Here is a 21,866-nt window from a genome sequence, read left to right on the forward strand (position 1 = left end):
TCTCAATTGTGGTCTTACATCGAGGACCAGCTATGGATACTCCTGCAGTTAATATCTATCTATCTATCTATCTATCTATCTATCTATCTATCTATCTATCTATCTATCTATCTATCTATCTATCTATCTATCTATCTATCTCTATCTCCCTCCCTCCCTCTCCCTCTTTCTCTCTTTCTCTTTGTCTTTCTCTCTCCCTCTCTCTCCCCCTCTCTCTCTTTCTCTTTCTTTGTCTCTCTCTCTCTCCCTCTCTCTCTCTCCCTTTCCCTCTTCTCTCTCTTCCTCTTTGTCTTTCTCTCTCCCTCTCTTTCTCTCTTTTTCTTTGTGTCTCTTCCTCCCTCCCTCCCTCTCCCTCTCTCTCTTCCTCTCCCCCTCTCTTTCTTTCTCTTTGTCACTCTCACTCTCACTCTCTCTCTCTCCCTCTCTTTCTCTTTGTCTCTCTCCTTCCATCTCTCTCCCTCTCTCTCTCTTTCTCTTTGTCTCTCTCTCCCTCCCTCCCTCTTCTCTCTCTCTCTCTCTCCCTCCCACTCCTTCTCTCCCTCCCTCTCCCTCTATTTCTCTTTGTCTCTCTCCCACCCTCCCTCTTCTCTCTCTCTCTCCCTCTCCCTCTCTTTCTCTCTCTCTCTCCCTCCCTCTTCTCTCTCCCTCTCTCTCCCTCCCTCTCCCTCTCTTTCTCTTTGTCTCTCTCTCTCCCTCCTTCTTCTCTCTCTCTCTCTCTCCCTCCCTCTCCCTCGCTTTCTCTTTGTCTCTCTCTCTCTCTCCCTCCCTCCCTCTCTGGGGTCAGGGGGCCTCCTTCCCCCTTACCTTTGTGTTTCTGCAAAGCCTTCTGGGTGGACTGCAAGACGGACTCGTGGAACTGGTGCGCAAACTCCTCGGCCAGGAAGGGCTCCCACTGCTTGTTCTTCCCGTTCACGCTGTGGGAGAGCGGGACGGGGATCTCTTTCGGCAACGGGCCCCGGACGCAGTTCAGGAGCGTGAAGTTCTTCTTGACCGTGTGCCCGTCGCTTAACCTGGGCTTCTCCGCCGGGAGGGGAAGGGGCTCTTTGGCTCTGGTAAAGTCCGGGGGTCTCAGGTGATTTGTTCTGCACGACTCCGTGGCCTTCGGGACTTCCGGCACAGACGCAGGAGCAACGGCGACTGGTTTCTCGAAGTCTGCCACCGCCGTTTGATGGACGTGTGAGTCTTGGGGGAAGGAAAAAGCCACACATCAGTTAGGACCCAGAAGATGCTCTGCCCCATGACACCTCTGGGATTCCTACTCCAGGAGCAGGAGATGGAGGGCCCAATCCCGTCACGCAGAAAGAAACCTTTCCATTTAACTTTTTTTTTAAGGTCTCTGGAGGACATGGTTGTGGCAAAGATGCTTTTTTCCCCCTGGACTTCCTGGTTTTTCTTTGAAGACGTTTCTCTTCTCATCCAAGAAGCTTCTTCAGCTCCTGCTGTCATGCCTGCAAGCCATCTTTCCTTTTAGCCTTCAGGCCTGCCACGCTTTCTACTTTCTATTGTGGGAAAATGGGAGGGGGGGAGGACTAACGGAGTTGGGTGGTATGTAGCCATAACAACATTCTTCTTAGAAAGCCAAGGTCATTTCTGCAGTTTGGCTGTTCAAATCTCACCGGCTCAGGGTTGACTCAGCCTTCCATCCTTCCGAGGTGGGTAAAATGAGGATCCAGACTGTGGGGGTGATATGCTGACTCTGTAAACCGCTTAGAGAGGGCTGAAAGCCCTATGAAGCGGTATATAAGTCTAACTGCTATTGCTATCTATCTATCTATCTATCTATCTATCTATCTATCTATCTATCTATCTATCTATCTATCTATCTATCTATCCTATCCAAATCTATCTATATCTATCTCTCCCTCCCTCCCTCCCTCTATATCTATCTCTCCCTCTCTCTATATCTATCTGTCCGTCCGTCCATCCATCCATCCATCCATCCATCCATCTATCTATCTATCTATCTGGGTGAAATGAGGACCCAGACTGTGGGGGCAATATGCTGACATTGTAAACCGCTTAGAGAGGGCTAAAAGCCCTATGAAGCAGTATATAAGTCTAACTGCTATTGCTATCTTTGTCTCTGCACCTGGCCGGAACTGGATGGGTGGAATCTGTCATCGTGGCAGTGGGGGATTGGACAATGTGATGGGCTTCTGGGGGTGGGGACAGGATCTTGAACCTTCAACTGGGTGGGGAAAACCGGGAAGCTTTCAGATTCGGGTTTTCCCAGATGTGCCAACATGGCTCTCTTAATCAATTGGAACTTTGAGGAATCCTTTGCATCGGACTCTGATTTTATTTTGGATGCTATTTGGAACCCTGACATTAACCCGAATCCTACATTTGCTTCTAACCTGGCATCCCCACTCCCAGTGGTGGGTTTCAAATTTTTTAGAACCTCTTCTGTAGGTGTGCCCTGCTTTGTGGGAGTGGCTTACCGGCCATGTGACTGGGTGGAAGTGGCTTGCCGGTCATGTGACTGGGTGGAAGTGGCTTGCCAGCCATGTGATTGGTTGGGCCTGGCCAACTTGTAAAATGTGGTGAAACTCACTTAACAACGCTCTTGCTTAGCACCAAAATGTTGGCTCAGAAACTCAGGCATTTGAAGCACTGGCATTTGAAGCAAGTCTTAAAGCTATCAAGTTACAAAATCCTTGCACCCCTAACCCTTTAGAAAAAAAACTAAGGGTCTTCAAACCTGACAGCTTTAAGACTTGTGGACTTCAACTCCCAGAATTCCTCCTTCAGTCATGTTGGCTCAGGAACTCTGGCATTGAAGTGTGCAAGTCTTAAAGCTGTGAAGTTACCCTTTAGAAAAAAACACCCCAGGGGTGTTCAAACTTGACAGCTTTAAGACTTGTGGACTTCAACTCCCAGAATTCCTCCTCTCGCTCTTCATCTTGATGATATGCAAACGGGCGGGGGGAGGGAGCTGGAACATCACTGTAGATTTGTGAAACCTCTTCTATAGAAGAGGTTAGAACTGGCAGGAACCCACCCCTGAACCCTCCCCTCCCAGCCGTAGTTTTGGGATGGGCCAATTGAGGCACTGCATGTCACATCATTACTCCCTTTGATAGCGATTTAATTTCAAACCTTGCCTTAGGCTCGCTCGAAGCTCATCCTCCAAGAGGAAAACAGTTGGTCCAGGAAGATACACACACAAATAAACAACCACGGAGCCCAGATCAATGATTTTGTTTGACGGGTGGATTAATGGCGACCACCCAAACTGTGCTCTTGCACAGCATTTAAGTATGATTCTTCTCTGCTTCCCCTAGTCCCAATCCTGGTCTGCCTTGGCATGATTTCAGAAGCACTTGGAGATAATGAGGGCCAAGGGGCATTTCCACCCTCACCCCTCTTTTGAAATTTCTGCAAAGATGGGGAAAGGTTCGCGTTTCCACCAGATGCTTCCTTTGGTGACCCCTGACCTTCTTCTGATGGGGGAAATCAAGATAATCACAGCTGTCCCGAGAGATAAAAACATCCAGCAGACCAAACAGGTCTCTGGGAAATGACAAAGGTCACACTGTGGCCAGGAAAGGGTTAGATGAGGAGATGTGGTTCCATCAGAAGAATCTCCCAGCTTCAGGGAGCCACTGTCCATGGTCCTGCCAGGAGACGCCACCATTTATATACCGTAATTTCGGGAGTATAAGATGCACCTTTTCCCCCCACACAAAAGAGGGTGAAAATCTGGGTGCATCTTATACACTGAATACAGCATTTTTGGCCTCCCGAAACCCCACCCCCTTTGCAAAAATGGACGTTCAGAGGGTTCGGGAGGCCTCCAAAGTGCTCCTGGGGGCTGGGGAGGGCAAACATGAGTGAAAAATGGGCTGTTTTGTGTTCATTTTTGCCTCCCCCCTCCCCAGCTCCCTGGAGCACTCTACAAGCCTCCTAAAGTCTATGCATGCTCCTTTTTTTTTTGGCAAAAAACGGGCTCATTTTCATGAAAAACTGATCATTTTTTGCTCCTTTTTGTCCGTTCCCTCCCCCCAGCCCCCAGGAGGACTTTGCAGGCCTGTCAAACTCTGTGCATGCCCCATTTTTCACAAAAAAACGAGGCATGCAGAGGTTTTGGGACGTCTGCAGAGTGCAAACACTTTTTTTTTTTTTTAAATGTACCTCTTCAAAATCTTGGTGCGTCTTATACTCCGAGAAATATGGTAGCTACTTACCAGCTTGGACAATAGTGGGGCTGTCCCGTGGGGAGTTTTTCACTGGCGGTGCCGTGCAGGCATTCTTCTGTTTCATGGCATGAAGCATCTCTGCCAACTTCTCTTTATCTGCAAGAGACGGTTTTTAAAGGCTCAAGGACAGGAAGCAAGAATCACTTTGTGCAAGGGATTGAGTGTGAGTTATAGCCAGTTGAGGTGATTGGCGGGAGTGTTTTTCAAGACTCGGGACAAGGCAAACAATCTAAGATAAAAATACGGTTTTGGACCCTCCAGAAAACTGCAGAACGATTAGGGGACTGGAGGCTAAAACATACGAAGAATGATTGCTGGAATTGGGTACCTCTAGTCCTTCACTAAAGAAGGACGGGGAGACATGCTAAAAGTGCTCTAATATTTTAGGGGTTGCCATAAAGAAGAGGGAGTCAACCTGTTCTTCAAAGCACCAGAAGGCAGTAAAAGAAGCAAGCGATGGAAACTAATCCAGGAGAGAAGCAATCTGGGATTAAGGAGAAATTTCCTTGTTGTAAATGTGTTTTTATTTTCCATTTTCATTTTCATACAGTCACATATATACTGTGCATAACCGGGGCCTTATAACATTAAACAATAAACACAGCCATTCCTCTTGTCAACAATACCCCCCAAAATACAAACCCAATGTACCTCTTCGACCCTCCATACACCCTTTCTTTCGCCCCCCCCCTCCAACTTTCCATCTTCCCTCCATCATTCCCCTAGAGAAATTTCCTGACAGTGAGAAATATTAGCCTTCCCTCCAGAGGTTGTGGGTCCTCCACCACTGGATGCTTCTAAGAAGAGACTGGAGACTTGTCTGAAATGGGTTTCCTGCCTGAGCAAGGGGTTGGGCTAGAACAGTGTTTTTCAACCTTGGCAACTTGAAGAATGCTGGCTGGGGAATTCTGGGAGTTGAAGTCCAGACATCTTCAAGTTGCCAAGGTTGAAAAACACTGGGCTAGAAGACCTCCAAGGTCTCTTCCAACTCTTTGTTATTTTGTTAGTCTGAAACACGGATCTCTGCAACCTGCAGCCCCCCCCACCCCCCGGGGCCAATCAATACCTTTCCTCTTTTCCGCAGTAATGTGGGTTAAGTTGAAGGTGGTGAGAAACCTCTTCTTCTCTTCAAAGTTGGGGCTGTGGTTCATTTCATCCGGGCTGTAGCGGGTGGAGAGGACAAAGCGTGGGGAAGGCGTGGGGCGCTTGTTCTGGATGGTGGGCGGGGAAGGGCTGCTCTCCCTCAACATCCTCCTCCGTTTCCTCCGCTTCTGGATCAGCAGCTCCTCCTTCTGTTGCTGCGTGGTCAGCCCAAAAAGCTGCAGGAACTCCAGCTTCTGGAAGAAGCAAAGAGGGACGTCAGCCTTGTGAAGGCTTTCATAAATATATACCTCAGCCAGGAAAACTTCCATTCCCTCCGAGACCTAGTTTTCTTTTTTCTTTTTAATTTAAAGATTTTATTTTCAAACATACAAATACAAAAAAAAACGTAGGCCACATTTACGCAACAGCCACCTTTATGATGTTTCCCCTCCTAATGTGTTTCACTTGAATTTCACAGTTTTTAACCCTCTTATTTCGTTATCTTTTGCTTATCTATCTAGTATTTTGGCTGTTTACCTCTGAGAGGCTTTATTCTTCTTAAATACGCGCCCTTGTGACCTCTAGACTGGACTACTGCAACGTGCTCTACATGGGGCAGCCCTTGAAGAGCATTCGGCGACTCCAGCTTGTCCAGAATGCAGCCGCGCGAGCGATCATGGGTGCACCTCGGTTCACCCACGTAACACCTATCCTCCGCGAGCTGCACTGGCTGCCTATTGGTCTCCGGATACGCTTCAAGGCGCTAGTCGTCACTTATAAAGCCCTTCATGGTATTGGACCTGGGTACTTGAAAGACCGCCTGCTGCCAATTACCTCCACTAGACCAATTAGATCCCACAGATTAGGCCTCCTCCGAATCCCATCCGCCGGTCAGTGTCGACTGGCGACTACCCGGAGGAGGGCCTTCTCTGTGGCTGCTCCGACCCTCTGGAACGAACTCCCCGTGGAGATTCGAACCCTCACCACCCTCCAGGCCTTCCGCAAAGCCCTTAAAACCTGGCTGTTCCGACAGGCCTGGGGCTAAAAAGCTTCTACCCCCATCTCGAATGGTATGACTGTTGTGTGTTTTAAATTATGTATTGTTGCGTGTCGTTTTAATTTTTGTCTGCATCCCCTCTCCCTTGGTTGAGTTGTGAGCCGCCCTGAGTCCCCTTCGGGGGAAAAGGGCAGCATATAAATAAAATAAATATTCAAACATTCAAACATAAGGCCAAGCCAATGCTACCGTTCGTACAATGCACCGCCCCTGGGCCTCCTGGGGGAGCGAACCCTCTGTTTCAAGCCAGAACCCTTCGACCGACGCCATTATGGGGACCAGGAGAGGAGACCTACCTCAGAGGAAGTGTCCAACTTCAAAGGGGGCTGCTCGGCCACACAGCGTAGGTGAGCCCGTACTTCCTCTTCATCGCTCTCGTCGTAGGAATCATCCAGATCGTAATAATATCCTGCGTACCCCAAGCAGAGCAGGTGTGAATTTTTGAGGGCCACCAAAAACCTCATCTTCACCTTTGCCCAGGTGCCCCTTTCTCCCTCTAGGAACCCAACCTACGCTGTCCCACCACGATGGGTCTTCTCAGGGAAGAGCCGGATTAATTCTCGCAGCTGTTCAGGGTCCCCCGAAGGACTGTGGCACCAAGCGGCAGCTGGACTTCTCAAGCAAGACATGCAGTGGTGAAATTCAAATTTTTTCTACTACCAGTTCTGTGGGCGTGGTGTTGCTTGGTGGGCGTGGCTTGGTGGGCGTGGCAGGAGAAGCATACTGCAAAATCCCCATTCCCACCCTACTCTGGGGCCAGCCAGAGGTGGCATTTGCCGGTTCTCCGAACTATTCAAAATTTCTGCTGCCGGTTCTCCAGAACCTGTCAGAACCTGCTGGATTTCAACCTGCTGGAGACATGGCTCTACATAGTGACAGCTACCCATCTGCCAAGACAGGCATGGAGCCTGAGCCAGGGCTATTTTGCCTGGAGGGGTGTGGGGGGGGGAAAAACATTCGGCTCCTGAAAGGAACGAATGATGCAAGCCAGCATCCGGTTTAAGGAAGGCCAGGAAAAGCTGGGAGGAAGGCAGGAGGCTGCCAGCGGCTGGCCACCCCCAGTGCTTATAAACAGGAGAGGGCAGCTGGACTTGTCCCCACAGTCTGGTTCTGCTGCCAGATGTCACTCTCTCTCTTCCTGAGCCAGAAGGGACCATCAGGCAGACAACATACAGGGGGTTATTACAGGCCAGGCCTGAGGACTTTCATGGAGCTGGATGAAGGCCAGGAGGAGCCACCTGGGGGCATTGAAAAGCCAGAGCCATAACCCTTCGGCACAGGAGGAGCTCATACCCTCCCCAAGGCATAGAGGTCTACCAGGGTGCTAGCTGACACATTCCGGCAAAGGGACCAACCGGAAGGACGCTGGGGAAGGAGGAGGAAGGGGACCCCCTCTTCCCCGATAGAGAAGGCTGCGCTGCCTCGTGATGGAAGCCGCACGTCTCCCCCCCCCTCCCTTCCTACTTAAATGTTTTGTTTTCCTCCCTTTTGCAAATCCCACCATGGCTGTACGTTCTCGATGAATATTTAAAGCGGCTTTATTGGTCTCAGTTCATCATTTATTAATTGGGCCTGTCTCAGAGAGACAATTTGCAAAGCCGCTTGCAACAGGCCTTCAAAGGAGCTGCAGGGGGAGTCTGCACGACTCCCTGGTAAGGCCACGGGGCCCTTTTTTTTTTGAAAAAGCGGGGAGGGGGGAAGAGGGAGGGGCAGGGGCTAAGCAGAAACAAGGCAGGGGTCCTTTTATTTGGGACTCTTCGCTTGGACCGGGAGACACGGGTCTCGGATTGGAGGCTGGGCCTTGTAATGCCTCCCCCCCACACACACTTTTAATTCCTTTTATTCCACCTTCATTGGAAAAATGCTTCTCTCTCTCTCCCTCTCCACAAACCCCACTCTCCCCTAACCCTGATGATGTTCCCTAATTGGGCCATGAAACAGTCCTCCTCCTCTCTCCCCTCCTCCCTCCTCTTTGCAAACCTCATTCCCTTCTAGCACTGATGATGTTCCCTAGTTGGGTCACGAAACGTCTGCAAGAAAACCACCAACCTCAGAGGGCACCAAAAACCCCACCACTCCTCCTTTTCCTTCTCCTCCTCTTCTCCCTCCCATTTCCCTTCTCCTCCACTCTGCAAACCCCACTCCCTTCTAGCACTGATGATGTTCCCTAGTTGGGTCACGAAACGTCTGCAAGAAAACTACCAACCTCAGGGGGGCACCAAAAACCCCACCGCTCCTCCTTCTCCTCTTCCTCTTCCTTCTCCTCCTCTTCTCCCTCCCATTTCCCTTATCCTCCACTCTGCAAACCCCACTCCCTTCTAGCACTGATGATGTCCCCTAGTGGGGTCACGAAATGTCCGTAAGAAAGCCACTAAGCTCAGGGAGCATCAAAAACCCTACAGTCCTCCTCCTCTTCTCTGCAAATCTCATTCCTTTCTAGCACTGATGATGTTCCCTAGTTGGGTTATGAAACGTCCTCAAGAAAACCACCGAACTCAGGAGCGCACCCAGGAGCCCGCAGTTCGACACTGAGCTTCAGAGATTCCCGTCTACCAGTTCTATCAATTCTCATCTGAAGCAGGAAGCCCCCCGAGGAAGGTCGACGGTCACCCACCTTTCTCCTGCGCTTCCCTCCTCTTCCTCTCCTCTAGGTCCAGCTTGCTGACCAACTTGCGTTGCTGGAGCAAGAATTCGTCGTAAACATACATGGGATCGTGGCCTCTGGGTAGGAGATGCCTGTACGAGGAGCCGGTCGGGTTCTTCAACGCCTCGACAAAGGGGAGGCTTTGTGGGTGGGGGGTTCTCTGCTGCAGGGGCTTCTCCCATTCGCTTAGTAAGGAGGGTCCGTGAGGAAACCCACCCGGCTCGGATCCACCCGTCTCCCGGCCCGGCTGGTATTTGTCCAAAGTTTCCTTTTTCCGGGCACCGTCCTCCACTTTCTCAGGACAGAAAACTCGCTCCACTTTGACCAAAGGGATGGCCTGCCGGCTGGACTCGTAAGGGCTGGCGTGGCTGGGGAGCGGGTGGCTCTCCTGTAGCCTCCGAGCGTCCGTGGGGCCGTCGATCAAGGAGACCGGGTTCCAGAGAGACGTGGGCACCGGATGGGGCTGAGGCTTGGGGGATATGAGCGGAGGGGGCCCTCCGAAATGCTGGGGTTGCTCTCGGACCCCCAGTTCGGGGCGGCCTGGACCCAGTCTGGAGAAAGAGGAAAGCAAAACAGCGTTAACGGAAACAAGGCTCCGTGCAGGTAGTCCTGGACTCACGGCCAGAATTTTCATTACGGAGCAAGATTTAGAGATTAACAGAGTTGGAAGGGGCCTTGGAGGTCATCTAGCCCAACCCCTCTGCCCAAGCAGGAGACCCTACACCCTTCCTGACAGATGCCAGGCATGTCTCTTCCCGGAAGCCTCCAGGGATGAAGCTCCCACAACTTCTGAAGGCAACCTCTGTTCCATGGGTTGATGGTTCTCACTGTCAGAAAAATTTGTCCTTAGTTCTAGTATTATTTTTTTTGCTTTCTCCTTGAAAAGGTTTTTATTTTCCATTTTTTCATTTTCATACACTCACATATATACTGTGCATAGCCGGAGCCATACAACATTAAACAATAATCGCAGCAATTCCTCTTGTCAACAATACCCCCTAAAATAGAAACCCAATATACCTCTTCCACTCTCCATACACCTCTTTCTTCCACCCCCCCTCCAACTTTCTATCTTCCCTCCGTCATCCCCCTCTAGCCTACTTCCCCTCCCCCTCTACCACTCCTCTCTCCCGATCCACTCCCTCCCTTCCTTCTCACCCTCCCTCCCATCCTCTCTCCCATCCCTCTCTACCCATCTTTCTTCTATCCCACTCCTCCTCCCCTTGGTGTATTTCCACTATATGTCAATGTACTTAACTTATCCTATTTTTAACAGAGAAATTAAAGAAAAACAGTATACATGTGAAATCGCATTACATTGAAATCTAACACATCGTCTCTAACCGAGTATATATCCCTCCCTCCCCCCACCCTCCCCCCCAACACCCCACCTAATTTGTCCTTAGTTCTAAGTCGCTTCTCTCCTTGATTAGTTTCCACCCATTGCTTCATGAAGCAATTCCGTGTTGTTGCTTCCAAACCAAATCAGACCAACTCTGTCTCTTTTTCTCAAGCAGTGATAGGGAAAAAGAGCCGGTTGCTCTTTTCCATGCTTTCCTTTTAGCTTCTGTTTTTAAGACTAATTGGCCGCAAGTTTTTTTTATTTTTTAGGGAATTTCGATTTGCACTGCCTGTTGTTGTTGTTGTTGTTTTCTGGGAATTATCCTGTGATGCATAACCACAAAAGCCTTCTGCAAATAAAACAGTCTTTAATAGAAAACTTTTTCTGATTTTGTGCCCGTCGTTATGCAACACCGCACAAGACCCCAAACTCAAGTTTCTGCCCTGGATCACAATTCAGTGCAGTTGGAGCCGGAGCTCTTCCCTATAATACTGTCCAGTAGAGGGCACCTTGGCCACACCAGGTGTCCCATTCATGCCTCTGGGAATCAGAGTGAGCGACATCTAGTGGCGTTGACATTAAATGCGGCAGAAACCAGATTTTCCTGGTCAAACGGTGTTGTGCTTAAATTCTCAGCTGCACCCAAATTATCCTGCCAATTCCCCCCACGAAAAGCACACGGCAGTCATCTGAGAACCACCTAGCGAGCTTCTCTGCTGTTCCCCATTGTGGAAAGTCTCCCTCTAAAGCAGTGTTTCTCAACCTTGGCCACTTGAAGATGTCCGGACTTCAACTCCCAGGATTCCTCAGTCAGCATTCGTGTATAAACAATTCAGTGTCTAGGACAGTGTTTCTCAACCTTGGCCACTTGAAGATGTCCGGACTTCAACTCCCAGGATTCCTCAGTCAGCATTGGCGTCTGGGGAATTCTGGAAGCTGAAGTCCACACATCTTAAAGCAGTGTTTCTCAACCTTGGCCACTTGAAGATGTCCGGACTTCAACTCTCAGAATTCCCCAGCCAGCATTCGCTGGCTGGGGAATTCTGAGAGTTGAAGTCCGGACATCTTCAAGTGGCCAAGGTTGAGAAACACTGCTCTAAAGCAATGTTTCTCAGCCCTTGGCAACTTGTCCGGACCTCAAATTCCCAGAATTCCCCAGTTCAGCACGTAACCTGTAAAAAAAAACTGGAAGGGATGCCTTTGGCCGGCATAGAAATCATATTGTCCAGGCGTTTGGGGCCCCCGAAGCAGATGCTCAATAGTTTGTAAACCACAGTTTAAGTCATTTATATTAAATGTGTGGCAAGAACCTTTTGGTAGCCAGCTGAGCTTGGTTAACCAAAAAGGAAGCTACTTTTAGAGTCCATTAAAGTGGTCAGTGTCTTTCCTGAAAAGCATCCCTCCATGAATTAAAACCACAGAAAAAGGAAGGATTTGCAAGTCAGAGAAAGCGCCGTTGCTTAGAGTGCTCTTCCCTAAACAGGAATGACATCTCCGTAAATTAAACGGCCTAATCTTAGCCACCCCAAAAGTTGCTTTTTCAGGAGTCAACTGGACTTTCTGTTTTTTTTTCTTTTGAAGCTGTTTCGCTTCTCATCCAAGAAGCTTCTTCAGCTCTGACAGGATAGTGGGGAATGGAAGGATTCATACTCCTTGCAGACAGCTTGTCAGCCTCTGCTTTGCTGTCGCTTCGGCTGCCATGAAACGGGGAGGGTGGGCATGGTATTTGGGAGGGGTTACTCATTGTGCTGGAGGAAGGTTCTGGAGTTCAGCTGCCTATCGGACTATGCATGCGTGGGAGATTCCCGCCAGGACTAACGGCACCGACATTCCATCTTCATGATGCCTTTTGAAGTTATCTCACACCTGACACTTGAGAGAATTATGATTGGACTGTAACTGTGATGCCAAGGGGTGGGGAATGGGCTATTCTATATATCCATCGCTTTCGCGCCTAAATAATCAGACTTCGCTACGCTTCGCCTTTAATCCTTTATAATTAGTAAAAGTACACTTGATTTCTACACATGGAGTCTCGTGGTCTTCTTTCCTGATTATCTAATGGAGAGGTCCTGACACAGCTGGTCATTTGCAGCCTTTGAGAGGGTCTGTTAGCTGCACAATTTGGGATGAAGACCTTTGGACTGGTGTGGGAATAGGAATGGATTTCCAGAGGAAAAACTGCAGACTACAAGAACCATTTGCCCCACTCAGGTGACCCTGAGGACACAGGTAAACCTCCAGGTGCCTCTCAATGGCTCTCTAAAAGGATGCAAATGATAAGATGTCTGCAAGGATTATCAATCCTTCCATTCCCCACTGTTCTGTCAGAGCTGAATAAGCTTCTTGGATGAGAAGTGAAATGTTTTCAAAGAAAAAAGAAGAAAGTCCAATTTGCCTCCTGAAAAAAACCCCACTTTTGGGACAACCATGATCTGGAGGACGGAAAATTTCTACAGACCTCCAATCTTGGCAACCTTAAGACCTGTGGACTTCAATTCCCAGAATTCCCCAGCCAGCATGGTAGGATACCCCTGGTCTAAGCTTCAAATGGCAATAAATACAGGGTCTGTATTTGCGAATCTTGATACTTGGGGAAGGGGATCCCTTTGCGTTCTCTAAATGAATAGGCTTTTTAGCAGTGTTTCTCAAACGTGGCAATTTTAACTTGCCTGGACTTCCATTCCCAGAATCCCCCAGTCAGTATGGCTAAGGGCGAGAAACCGGTGGTGAAATTCAATTTTTTTTTATTACCGGCTCTGTGGGCCTGGCAGGGGAAAGATACTGCAAAATCCCCACCGCAGGGGGAAGGATATTGCAAAATCCCCATTCCCTCCCCACTCCAGGAGAAGGGATTGCAAACTCTCCATTCCCTCCCCAGTCCAGGAGGAGGGATTGCAAACTCTCCGCTCCCTCCCCACTCCAGGGGAAGGGATTGCAAACTCCCCATTCCCTCCCCACTCCAGGAGAAGGGATTGCAAACTCTCCATTCCCTCCCCAGTCCAGGAGAAGGGATTGCAAACTCTCCGCTCCCTCCCCACTCCAGGAGAAGGGATTGCAAACTCCCCATTCCCTCCCCACTCCAGGAGAAGGGATTGCAAACTCTCCATTCCCTCCCCACTCCAGGAGAAGGGATTGCAAACTCTCCATTCCCTCCCCACTCCAGGAGAAGGGATTGCAAACTCTCCATTCCCTCCCCACTCCAGGAGAAGGGATTGCAAACTCTCCATTCCCTCCCCACTCCAGGAGAAGGGATTGCAAACTCTCCGCTCCCTCCCCACTCCAGGGGGAAGGATACTGCAAAATCCCCATTCCCTCCCCACTCCAGGGGCCAGCCAGAGGTGGTATTTGCTGGTTCTCCGAACTACTCAAAATTTCCACTGCCGGTTCTCCAGAACCTGTCAGACACCTGCTGGATTTCACCCCTGCGAGAAACCCTAAACGAGACAATCTCCAACGTGTTTTTCAATCTCTCTATCCAGTAGAATCGGATATTCTATTCCGATCCCCAGATTCTAATACCTGGAAGGTTTGCGGATTTCGCCTGTCTATCAGCAATTCAGCCTCGCAGATTCCGACATGAAACAATCCTCCCCCCAAAGTTACGCTCAAGTGGCACGGAGGATGACGACCGTGTAATCCTTAAATAGGTAGCAAAAGGACAACAGCGGATACACGATAAGCAGCGCATTTGCTGGAGCCGCGGCGCATAGAGCCGCTTCCCGCTCGAGAGCGCCAGGGTGCTATGTACCGAAACAGCCATGGCTGCTTCCCAGCGCGATACATTACACAACTGCTGGGCAAGACGGGAGTGTTTCTTTGCAAAGAGCTTGCAGGAGACAAAATTTACGACGGAGGGGAAACGGAACAATTGCCAGCCTTCCCAGCAAAACAGCACGCTTAGCAGCGGCCGGAGAAGACATCGCCAGACGAACGAACGGAATGAAAAGCCGTTGCGTAAAGAAAACAAAAGGAGGAAGATCCGGACAGCATCAGCAGATTTACCGGAACGGTGTCCCCAAAACACTCGAAAGGTGCTTTTTTCCAAAAGGCAACTGGACTTTTTTTTTCTTGTATTTGTCCTTGAAAACGTCTCGCTTCTCCTCCAAGAAGCTTCTTTGGTTCTTCAGCTTTCGAGGACAAAAGGAAACCCTCTTGCCTTTTGGAAAAAGCACCTTATGGGGCAACACTGACCTGGACAACTAAGGAGCCACAATAGGCACATGTGCTTATAAAAATACCAAGATGACTGCCTTTTCTAATTCATCTATTGTTATCTTTTGGTTCAGTACCCCTTTTGCTTCATTTGAGATCTTGGGTAGATTTGCATTGTCTAAAAATTCCTTAATTTGGTCCTCAGAAACTTCTTCCCTACTATATAGTTGCTGAAAAAAGCCTTGGATAATTTTCCTGTTTCTCCCCCTTGGTTTCTACTAATTCCCCTTTACTATTCTGCAGTTGAGCTATACGTCTGCTCTCTCTTTCTTTTCTTCTTTTCTATGAATGTGCAGAAATGGACAGAATGACGGGTTGGCTGAGGGACAAAGGAGAAACGGAACATTACCTTAGCTGGAACTTATGGTATATGTGGGCGACAAGGAGAACAGCAGGGACTTAAAATGGGGAAAGTTAAAAGTGAACATGGGTATCGTAATAGATCCCTGAACTTTGCAAGGAGAAGATGTGGCTTAGGGACCTAACAATGAGGAAGGAAAGAAAAAAGTTGGGCTGTGAATGATTGTCACCGCGGGGGGGGGGAGGGGAGGGGGGGGGTTGTATGTTTAAAATTGCATTTGTATTTGTATGTTTTACTCTTAAAAGAATGTATAACTAATGAATGCTGATACAAAAGGCTGTATATTTACTTTATATTGTTATGTATGTGTTGCCTTTTCTTATGTTGTTGTGTTTTTCTTTCTGTTTTTAAAGGTAATAATGTTTAATAAAAACTATTTTTTTTAAAAAGAAAAGAAAAGAAAAATATATTAAAAAAAAAATACCAAGATGGAGAATCGAGGCGGTTGGGAAGGAAGCCGGGCAGGTACGGATTTGCAACCGTGGCAACGAACAACGTGCGGCAAATGTAGTGTTTGCTGCACCCCTTATCCAGCCAAAGTGGCTCGGGAGCCGCTGAATTGCAGCCGTTCGAAAGCTGTCAAGCCTTCTCTTGACACCTGTCACACAGGTGAACCAGAGGATGATGGAAGGAGAGAGTGACACCACCAGGCACACCAGCAACCCATGCCTCCTTATCCCGATTAACTTCTCTAATCACCCACGGACACCCAAAAACCAACCATGAGCTCCAGCAGAAGAGCTGAGCCGAGTCAGTTCTGCTTAAAGAGCAGATCTTAGCAGAAAGTTTGACCCCCAAGCGGCTCTTCCTTGTTTAGCGGCTGCTTGGAATCGGCTCAGGAACGGAAGGGCTGGCTGGACCCCCTCCACAGATGCTGGGTTGGCGCCTGATCTCCGGCTCGGCCTCCAAAAAACCCCTCACCCCGGTGGGTCAGAAGACCCTGCTGTCCTCCTGAAGAGCAAGCATCTAGCTCTTTGGCAAAGCAGGTGATAATTTAGATCTAAATATCAAGCTTGGACCATTCAAGCCCACCAGGGCCCTGCTGTTCGACGCCAGCCAGCAGCCGTGCCAAGCACAGCTTTAACCTATCAGATTTAGAAGCCCCTCCATCTGCCAAAGACAGCTCGAATTAGCGACAACCGTCCCAGAGACACCTGGTCAATGTTGATGGCATGGAGGCCACCTCACCCCTTCTGTCCAGGCATCCAAGCAGCTGTCAGGTGGCATTAACACGGTGGCTGCTGAAATCTAGGCAGCAGAGGGAAACGTGGGCCTTGCTGATCCTTGGGAAGTGCCGGGTCGTTGGTGGCAGGTGGCTACTTCCCCCCGCCCCCCACAATGGGGCCACTCAGGCGCCCTCACTTCCCACAACAAGGCCAAGGCCACCAGCCGCTACCTGGAGTTCTCTGGCCGATGCTCCACTTCCATCTGTCCGGCTGGGCGCCCGATGTCCAAATGCTGTTCCAGGACCTGCTGCCGAAACTCAGACACCTGGGACTGGCGGTCTTCCTTCTCTTGCCGTAGCCGCCGTTGGCGTGCCAGCCATTTCTCCTCCTCGTTGGTGCGTTGGATGAGGAGCGCGGCGGCTGTGCTGCCTGCGGGCGGGGGGAAGATACTGTGGCTGGAAATCAAGCTAGGCACCGGGTGCTGCGAGGCAGATGGCTGGTGCAAGGGGGGCTGGACCGCCTTCGGGGTCTGGGCAGCAGAAGGGTCCTTTGGTTTTTCTGCAGGGACATAAATATATATATTTATATAAATATATGCCACTGTTGACCGGCAAAAGGAAGCCTGCAATTTGTTAAAGCTGGAAGGCAGATGTCTAGGCAAGGAGCGTTTATCTTGTCTGAACATCACAAGAGGGCAACTAGGACACAATTTTGCACAAAATGCTTATGGCTGTTGACACCGTTCTGGGAGAAATCACACACAGGTACGTTGTAGGTGGGTTTCATAATTCTGGTCAACGCAGGGAGAAAAGAGAACAAGTGGGAAGATTATGAGAGGGCCAGTCCTTGGATGTCTCGGCTTCTTGGAGAAGACTACAGGGGCAACTGGTTCACCGACAAAAGGGCAGCCGACAAAAGCGCGTCCGACTAAACCACGGTGACAAAACCGTGAGTTCTATACCGCGCTGACGAATGAGCGCTGAAGCGTGTCGACAACAGCACGCCAACAGAAGCGCGCTGTAAACCTAACCCTAACCCTAACCCTAACCCTAACCCTAAACCTAAACCTAACCCTAAGCCCACCCCAAGCCTAACCCTAAGCCTAACCCTAAGCCTAACCCTAACCCTAACCCTAAACCTAACCCTTACCTTAAATTAAATCGCGCTTCTGTCGGCACGCTGTTGTCGGCGCGCGGTTGTCGGCGCACTGATGACGTCGCGGTTTAAGCGACGCGGTTTTGTCGTGCGCGCATTTGTCGTGCGCGCATTTGTCGGGTCACGGGGGCAACTAGACTCCACCTCATTCCCGACTGGCTAATCCATGGATCCCCGGAACACCCTTGGGCCAAACAAGCCTCAGGCGGCATTCAGCCATGCACAGAAACGGCATGCAATGCAAGCAACCCAAGAAGAGATGCAAGGCCCTCGTTGGATCAACGACACTTCAAACCCATCCCATGAGTTCATCCTGCCCAAGATTCGGGTTTGAAATCTGTTTCTGCTCCCTGGAAATAGGCTGGGCTTTTCCGACCGCCTGGTAGAAAGCAGCTGAAGGTCACCTGCTCGGTTTGGCGTTAGCTGTTCCGATGGTTTGACACGTTCTTCGGCTGGATGAGTCCTTGGCCCTTGCAACTCTGAGACCGACAGGAAGGGGCCTTCCATGGCTTTGATGATGCTCTGCTCCTTTTCCCGGGCTCTCTCGCGCTGCCTTTCCAGCTCCCGTTCCCGCTCTCGCTCCCGCTCTCGTTCCAGCTCCTTCTCCCGCTCCCTTTCCCGCTCCCGTTCCCGCTCCCGATCGGCTTCCCGCTCCCGCTCCTTCTCCCGCTCCCGTTGCCGCAGCTCCTCGTCCAACTGCAACCTGCGGAGTCGAGAGAAGAACAAAGGGAGCTCACAGAAACCCGGAGGTTAACTTTGGCCCGCCGATCACCAAAGTGTTCCGACGTGCCATACCTTTCCGCGGTCAGGCTGGAGAGGCGTTCCGACTGAAGTGCAGAAAGCGAGGAATGGGACAACTCGGTGGGGTACCTCATTCCCGATAAGTGGAGGTGCATGGCCGATGGGTGGAGGTGTGGGAGCGAACCAGGAGTTGGGATTGGGTAGAAAGGAGAGCGAAGAGCCGAAAGACAGTAGGAATCATCCATTCTGGGGAAAAGCAGAGTCGTTAGGTTATTTTGACCCGCCAGCTTCCCACAAAACTTAATCGCGTTTTGCTTCTAACTAAGATTCAGCTTGGCAAGGCTGGGCAGAAACAATCGCAACAGCTTTCTTACCCCCCTCACTCCTAACTTGTATGGAGTATTCTTGAATTCCTCCTTGACCACAAAATCATTCACCAGAGCTACCACAATGATAAAACAATAATAAAATAGCAGCATCACTTAAAAGTCAAATGGATAAAACCACCCTGGCGGAATAGAACAGCACTGTAATATTCTTAAGAGGCCTGGATAAATGAAACCTTCATTACGAACGAAGGCAAATTTTCCTTCTCCCAGGATTGCCGATCCAATTTGGGCCGGTTACCAGGACGAGAAGTTTAATCTTCCACATTTTTGGAACCGAGGTGGTGCAGTGGTTAGGGTGCAGTACTGCAGGCCACTTCAGCTGACTGTTATCTGCAGTTCAGAGGTTCTAATCTCACCGGCTCAGGGTTGACTCAGCCTTCCATCCTTCCGAGGTGGGTAAAATGAGGAGCCAGATCGTTGTTGGGGGCGATATGCTGACTCTGTAAACCGCTTAGAGAGGGCTGAAAGCCCTATGAAGCGGTATATAAGTCTAACTGCTATTGCTATTGCTATTATCTCTAAGCTACGCTATGATTTCTATTCTATTCTTTGCTATGCTGTGCTGTGCTATTAATTAAAAGAGCCATATAAGAAGTGGTATGTAAGTCTAACTGCTATTGCTATTGCTATAAGCCCTATGAAGCGGTATATAAGTCTAACTGCTATTGCTATTGCTATTGGACTCGTGCTGCAGCCCATCCTTGGGAAACTTCTCTCTAGCAGAATTTGTCTGCTAGGGAGAGGTTCCCACAACTAGAGAGATTCCCCAAGGATGAATTGGAAAGCTCGGAAGACTAACTTTCCGGTCCCAATGATTGACCTAGATTGAAACCTTTATTATCTATTATTCAAAATCTGACAGGGTGGGTATGGGATGTGAGACTCCAAAAAGGACTTTCCAGCCACCCCACTGAGAAGATGCAGTCCTTGGTCACCACTGAGCCAAGCTCACTAGATGAGGGTCCTTCAGGGACCTTCTCAGATGATCTCAAGGAAGGCCGTAACATCCACCTACATTCTCACGTCCTCTAAAGCCAAGTCCGCCCGCAGACTCCAACACGCGCGGGACTCATTCACACGGAGAAAAGCTGGAGGCAAGTTCTCAGCTTTCTCGGAGGCCCTTCAAAGCATTTGTTTCCAAGATCCTTCAGATCTCCATGGACACAGCATGCCTTGCTAGCTGGGGTGAAGCTGGACAGCAGCTGAGCCTGCTCAACAGGAGAACAAATTAGTAGTCCATCATCCGGAGCCCTGCTGCTCTTTTAAGGGACAACCTGCTGGGTTTCATTTCGCTGTGTGAAAGTCCTCCGAGAACCTTCCACTCCATGGGCCAGGAGGTTTCATTAGCGGTGGCTCCAAAGGACATGCCTGGAGGACGGACTACTTAGCCAGCTGCAGCTGCCCGACCAGATCAAGACCGAAGGAGCACAACCTCCTCCTCCTCGCTCAACGTGTCTTCTCTTACCTGAAAGCCGGATGAGGGAAAGGGTGGTGAGCCAAATAGCTGGGGTGGTAATAAGCCGCAGCAGTGGCCGGGTCCAAAGTGAGGGGAGGCAAGGAGGACATGCGGAGCTCCTCGGCTGTGTGGTAGGGCCGGAAACTTCGCAGGTAGTCCTCCGTGACAGCACTAGGAGGCACCACGTGGTGGACGGGACGCTGGAGGCTGGAAGGAAAAGGGAGGGGGGAGGAAAAGGGGGAGGAAGTAAGAAAGTAGGGGAGGAAAGGAAAGGATGAGGGAGGGAGGGAGGAGAAAGAAAGGGAAAGGGGGAGGAGGGAAGGAAGGGAGGAAAAGGATGAGGGAGGGAGGGAGGGAGGAGAAAGGAAGGGAAAGGGGAGGAAGGAAGGGAGAGAGGAAAAGGATGAGAGAGGGAGGGAGGGAGGGAAGGAGGAAATGAAAGGATGAGGGAGGGAGGACAAAGGAAGGGAAAGGGGGAGGGAGGAAGGGAAAGGATGAGGGAGGGAGGGAGGGAGGAAAAAGGAAGGGAAAGGGGGAGGAAGGGAGAGAGGAAAAGGATGAGAGAGGGAGGGAGAAAGGGAAGGAGGGAGGGAGGAAGGGAAAGGATGAGGGAGGGAGGGAGGAGAAAGGAAGGGAAAGGGGGAGGAAGGAAGGAAGGAAGGAAGGGAAAGGATGAGGAAGGGAGGGGTGAAGTAAGGAAGGGAGGAAACAAAGAAGGGAGGGAGGGAGCAAGGGAGGGAAGGAAGAAAGGAAGAAGGAAGGAAGGAAGGAAGGAAGGAAGGAAGGAAGGAAGGAAGGAAGGAAGGAAGGAAGAAAGAAAGAAAGAAAGAAAGAAAGAAAGAAAGAAAGAAAGAAAGAAAGAAAGAAAGAAAGAAAGAAAGAAGAAAATGAATTCCAGAAGTCTGCCATAACATTTCCAAGCTCACTTCCCTCATGAACTGAGGCCCCACTTCTAGGGATCCCTTCTTACATGTCCCAACATGCAGTGAGCCAGAAAGAGACCAGGCCAGCGGGAAGCACGGTCCCCCTCAGGAAAGGAAGAGGGAGCCCAGTCAAAGGCCCCCTCAGGAGCCCAGGGAGGAAGGGTCGGAATTGCCCCAACATCACTTACTTGAGAGGCGGGAAACGGGAATCCTGGACAATGGAGTTGGGGGGGATTGCAAAGGAATAAGGCGCCCCCAGCAAATGCGAAGGGACCGTGGGGCCGCTGCCTTTCTCCTGGGGCAACGGAGCCTCTGCGATCAGGCGGTCCCGGGTGCCGTTGCTGCCTCCACCGCCGCTTCGGGAGCCAGCTTCTTGCTGAAAGGAACACAAGCCCAATGATCCCCGTCCAGAGAAGACCCCCCCCAAGGAAGGGAGGAAGAATGCAAAAGGCACCCACAGGTCACAGGATTACCCTTGCGTATCATGAGTGGCTATGCAATCTTTTAAGTAAAATCTGGCCACTTTAAGACTTCTGGACTTCAACTCCCAGAATTCCCCAGCCAGGCATGCAATTTTAAATAGCAATAGCAATAACAATAACAATAGCAATAGCAATAGTTAGACTTATATACCACTTCATAGGGCTTTCAGCCCTCTCTAAGCGGTTGACAGAGTCAGCATATTGCCCCCAACAACAATCCGGGTCCTCATTTCACCCACCTCGGAAGGATGGAAGGCTGAGTCAACCCTGAGCCGGTGAGATTTGAACAGCCGAACTGCAGAACTAGCAGTCAGCTGAAGTAGCCTGCAGTGCTGCATTTAACCACTGCGCCACCTCGGCTCTTGTGGACTTCAACTCCCAGAATTCCCCAGCCAGGCATGCAACTTTAAGACTTCTGGACTTCAAGTCCCAGAATTCTCCAGCCACGCATGCAACTTTAAGACTTGTGGACTTCAACTCCCAGATTCAACTTCCCCACATTGGCTGGGGAATTCTGGGCGTTGAAGTCCACAAGTCTTAAAGGGGCCAAGTTTGGAGACTCCCGATTTAAAGAAATGAGCAGATAAACTTCAAAAGGCACAATATCCCCCGACAATCCGACAGCAATTTGCCCAAAAGACAGCTTGCAAAAA

The 21,866-nt window shown here is 50.1% G+C and overlaps 1 protein-coding gene across 4 annotated transcripts in view; it reads right to left on the reverse strand.

Annotated features, from left to right (window-relative positions):
• Positions 1-21,866, reverse strand: part of GSE1 (Gse1 coiled-coil protein) — a 212,642-nt gene that overhangs the window by 5,992 nt on the left and 184,784 nt on the right. For all 4 annotated transcript variants that reach the window (XM_087729495.1, XM_087729498.1, XM_087729496.1 and 1 more), the window contains 10 exons: positions 20,920-21,107; positions 19,818-20,015; positions 18,018-18,209; positions 17,627-17,925; positions 16,298-16,625; positions 8,954-9,534; positions 6,636-6,748; positions 5,266-5,536; positions 4,188-4,295; positions 805-1,182 (listed from right to left, as the gene is read on the reverse strand). In XM_087729495.1, the coding sequence (XP_087585621.1) occupies positions 805-1,182; positions 4,188-4,295; positions 5,266-5,536; positions 6,636-6,748; positions 8,954-9,534; positions 16,298-16,625; positions 17,627-17,925; positions 18,018-18,209; positions 19,818-20,015; positions 20,920-21,107 (2,656 nt within the window). The remainder of the gene's footprint in view (positions 1-804; positions 1,183-4,187; positions 4,296-5,265; positions 5,537-6,635; positions 6,749-8,953; positions 9,535-16,297; positions 16,626-17,626; positions 17,926-18,017; positions 18,210-19,817; positions 20,016-20,919; positions 21,108-21,866) is intronic.

Source organism: Thamnophis sirtalis, unplaced genomic scaffold, assembly GCF_051295495.1.
Source record: "Thamnophis sirtalis isolate CommonGarterSnake01/CBP01778 unplaced genomic scaffold, rThaSir2_p1.2 scaffold_14, whole genome shotgun sequence".
Lineage (NCBI taxonomy): Eukaryota > Metazoa > Chordata > Lepidosauria > Squamata > Natricidae > Thamnophis > Thamnophis sirtalis.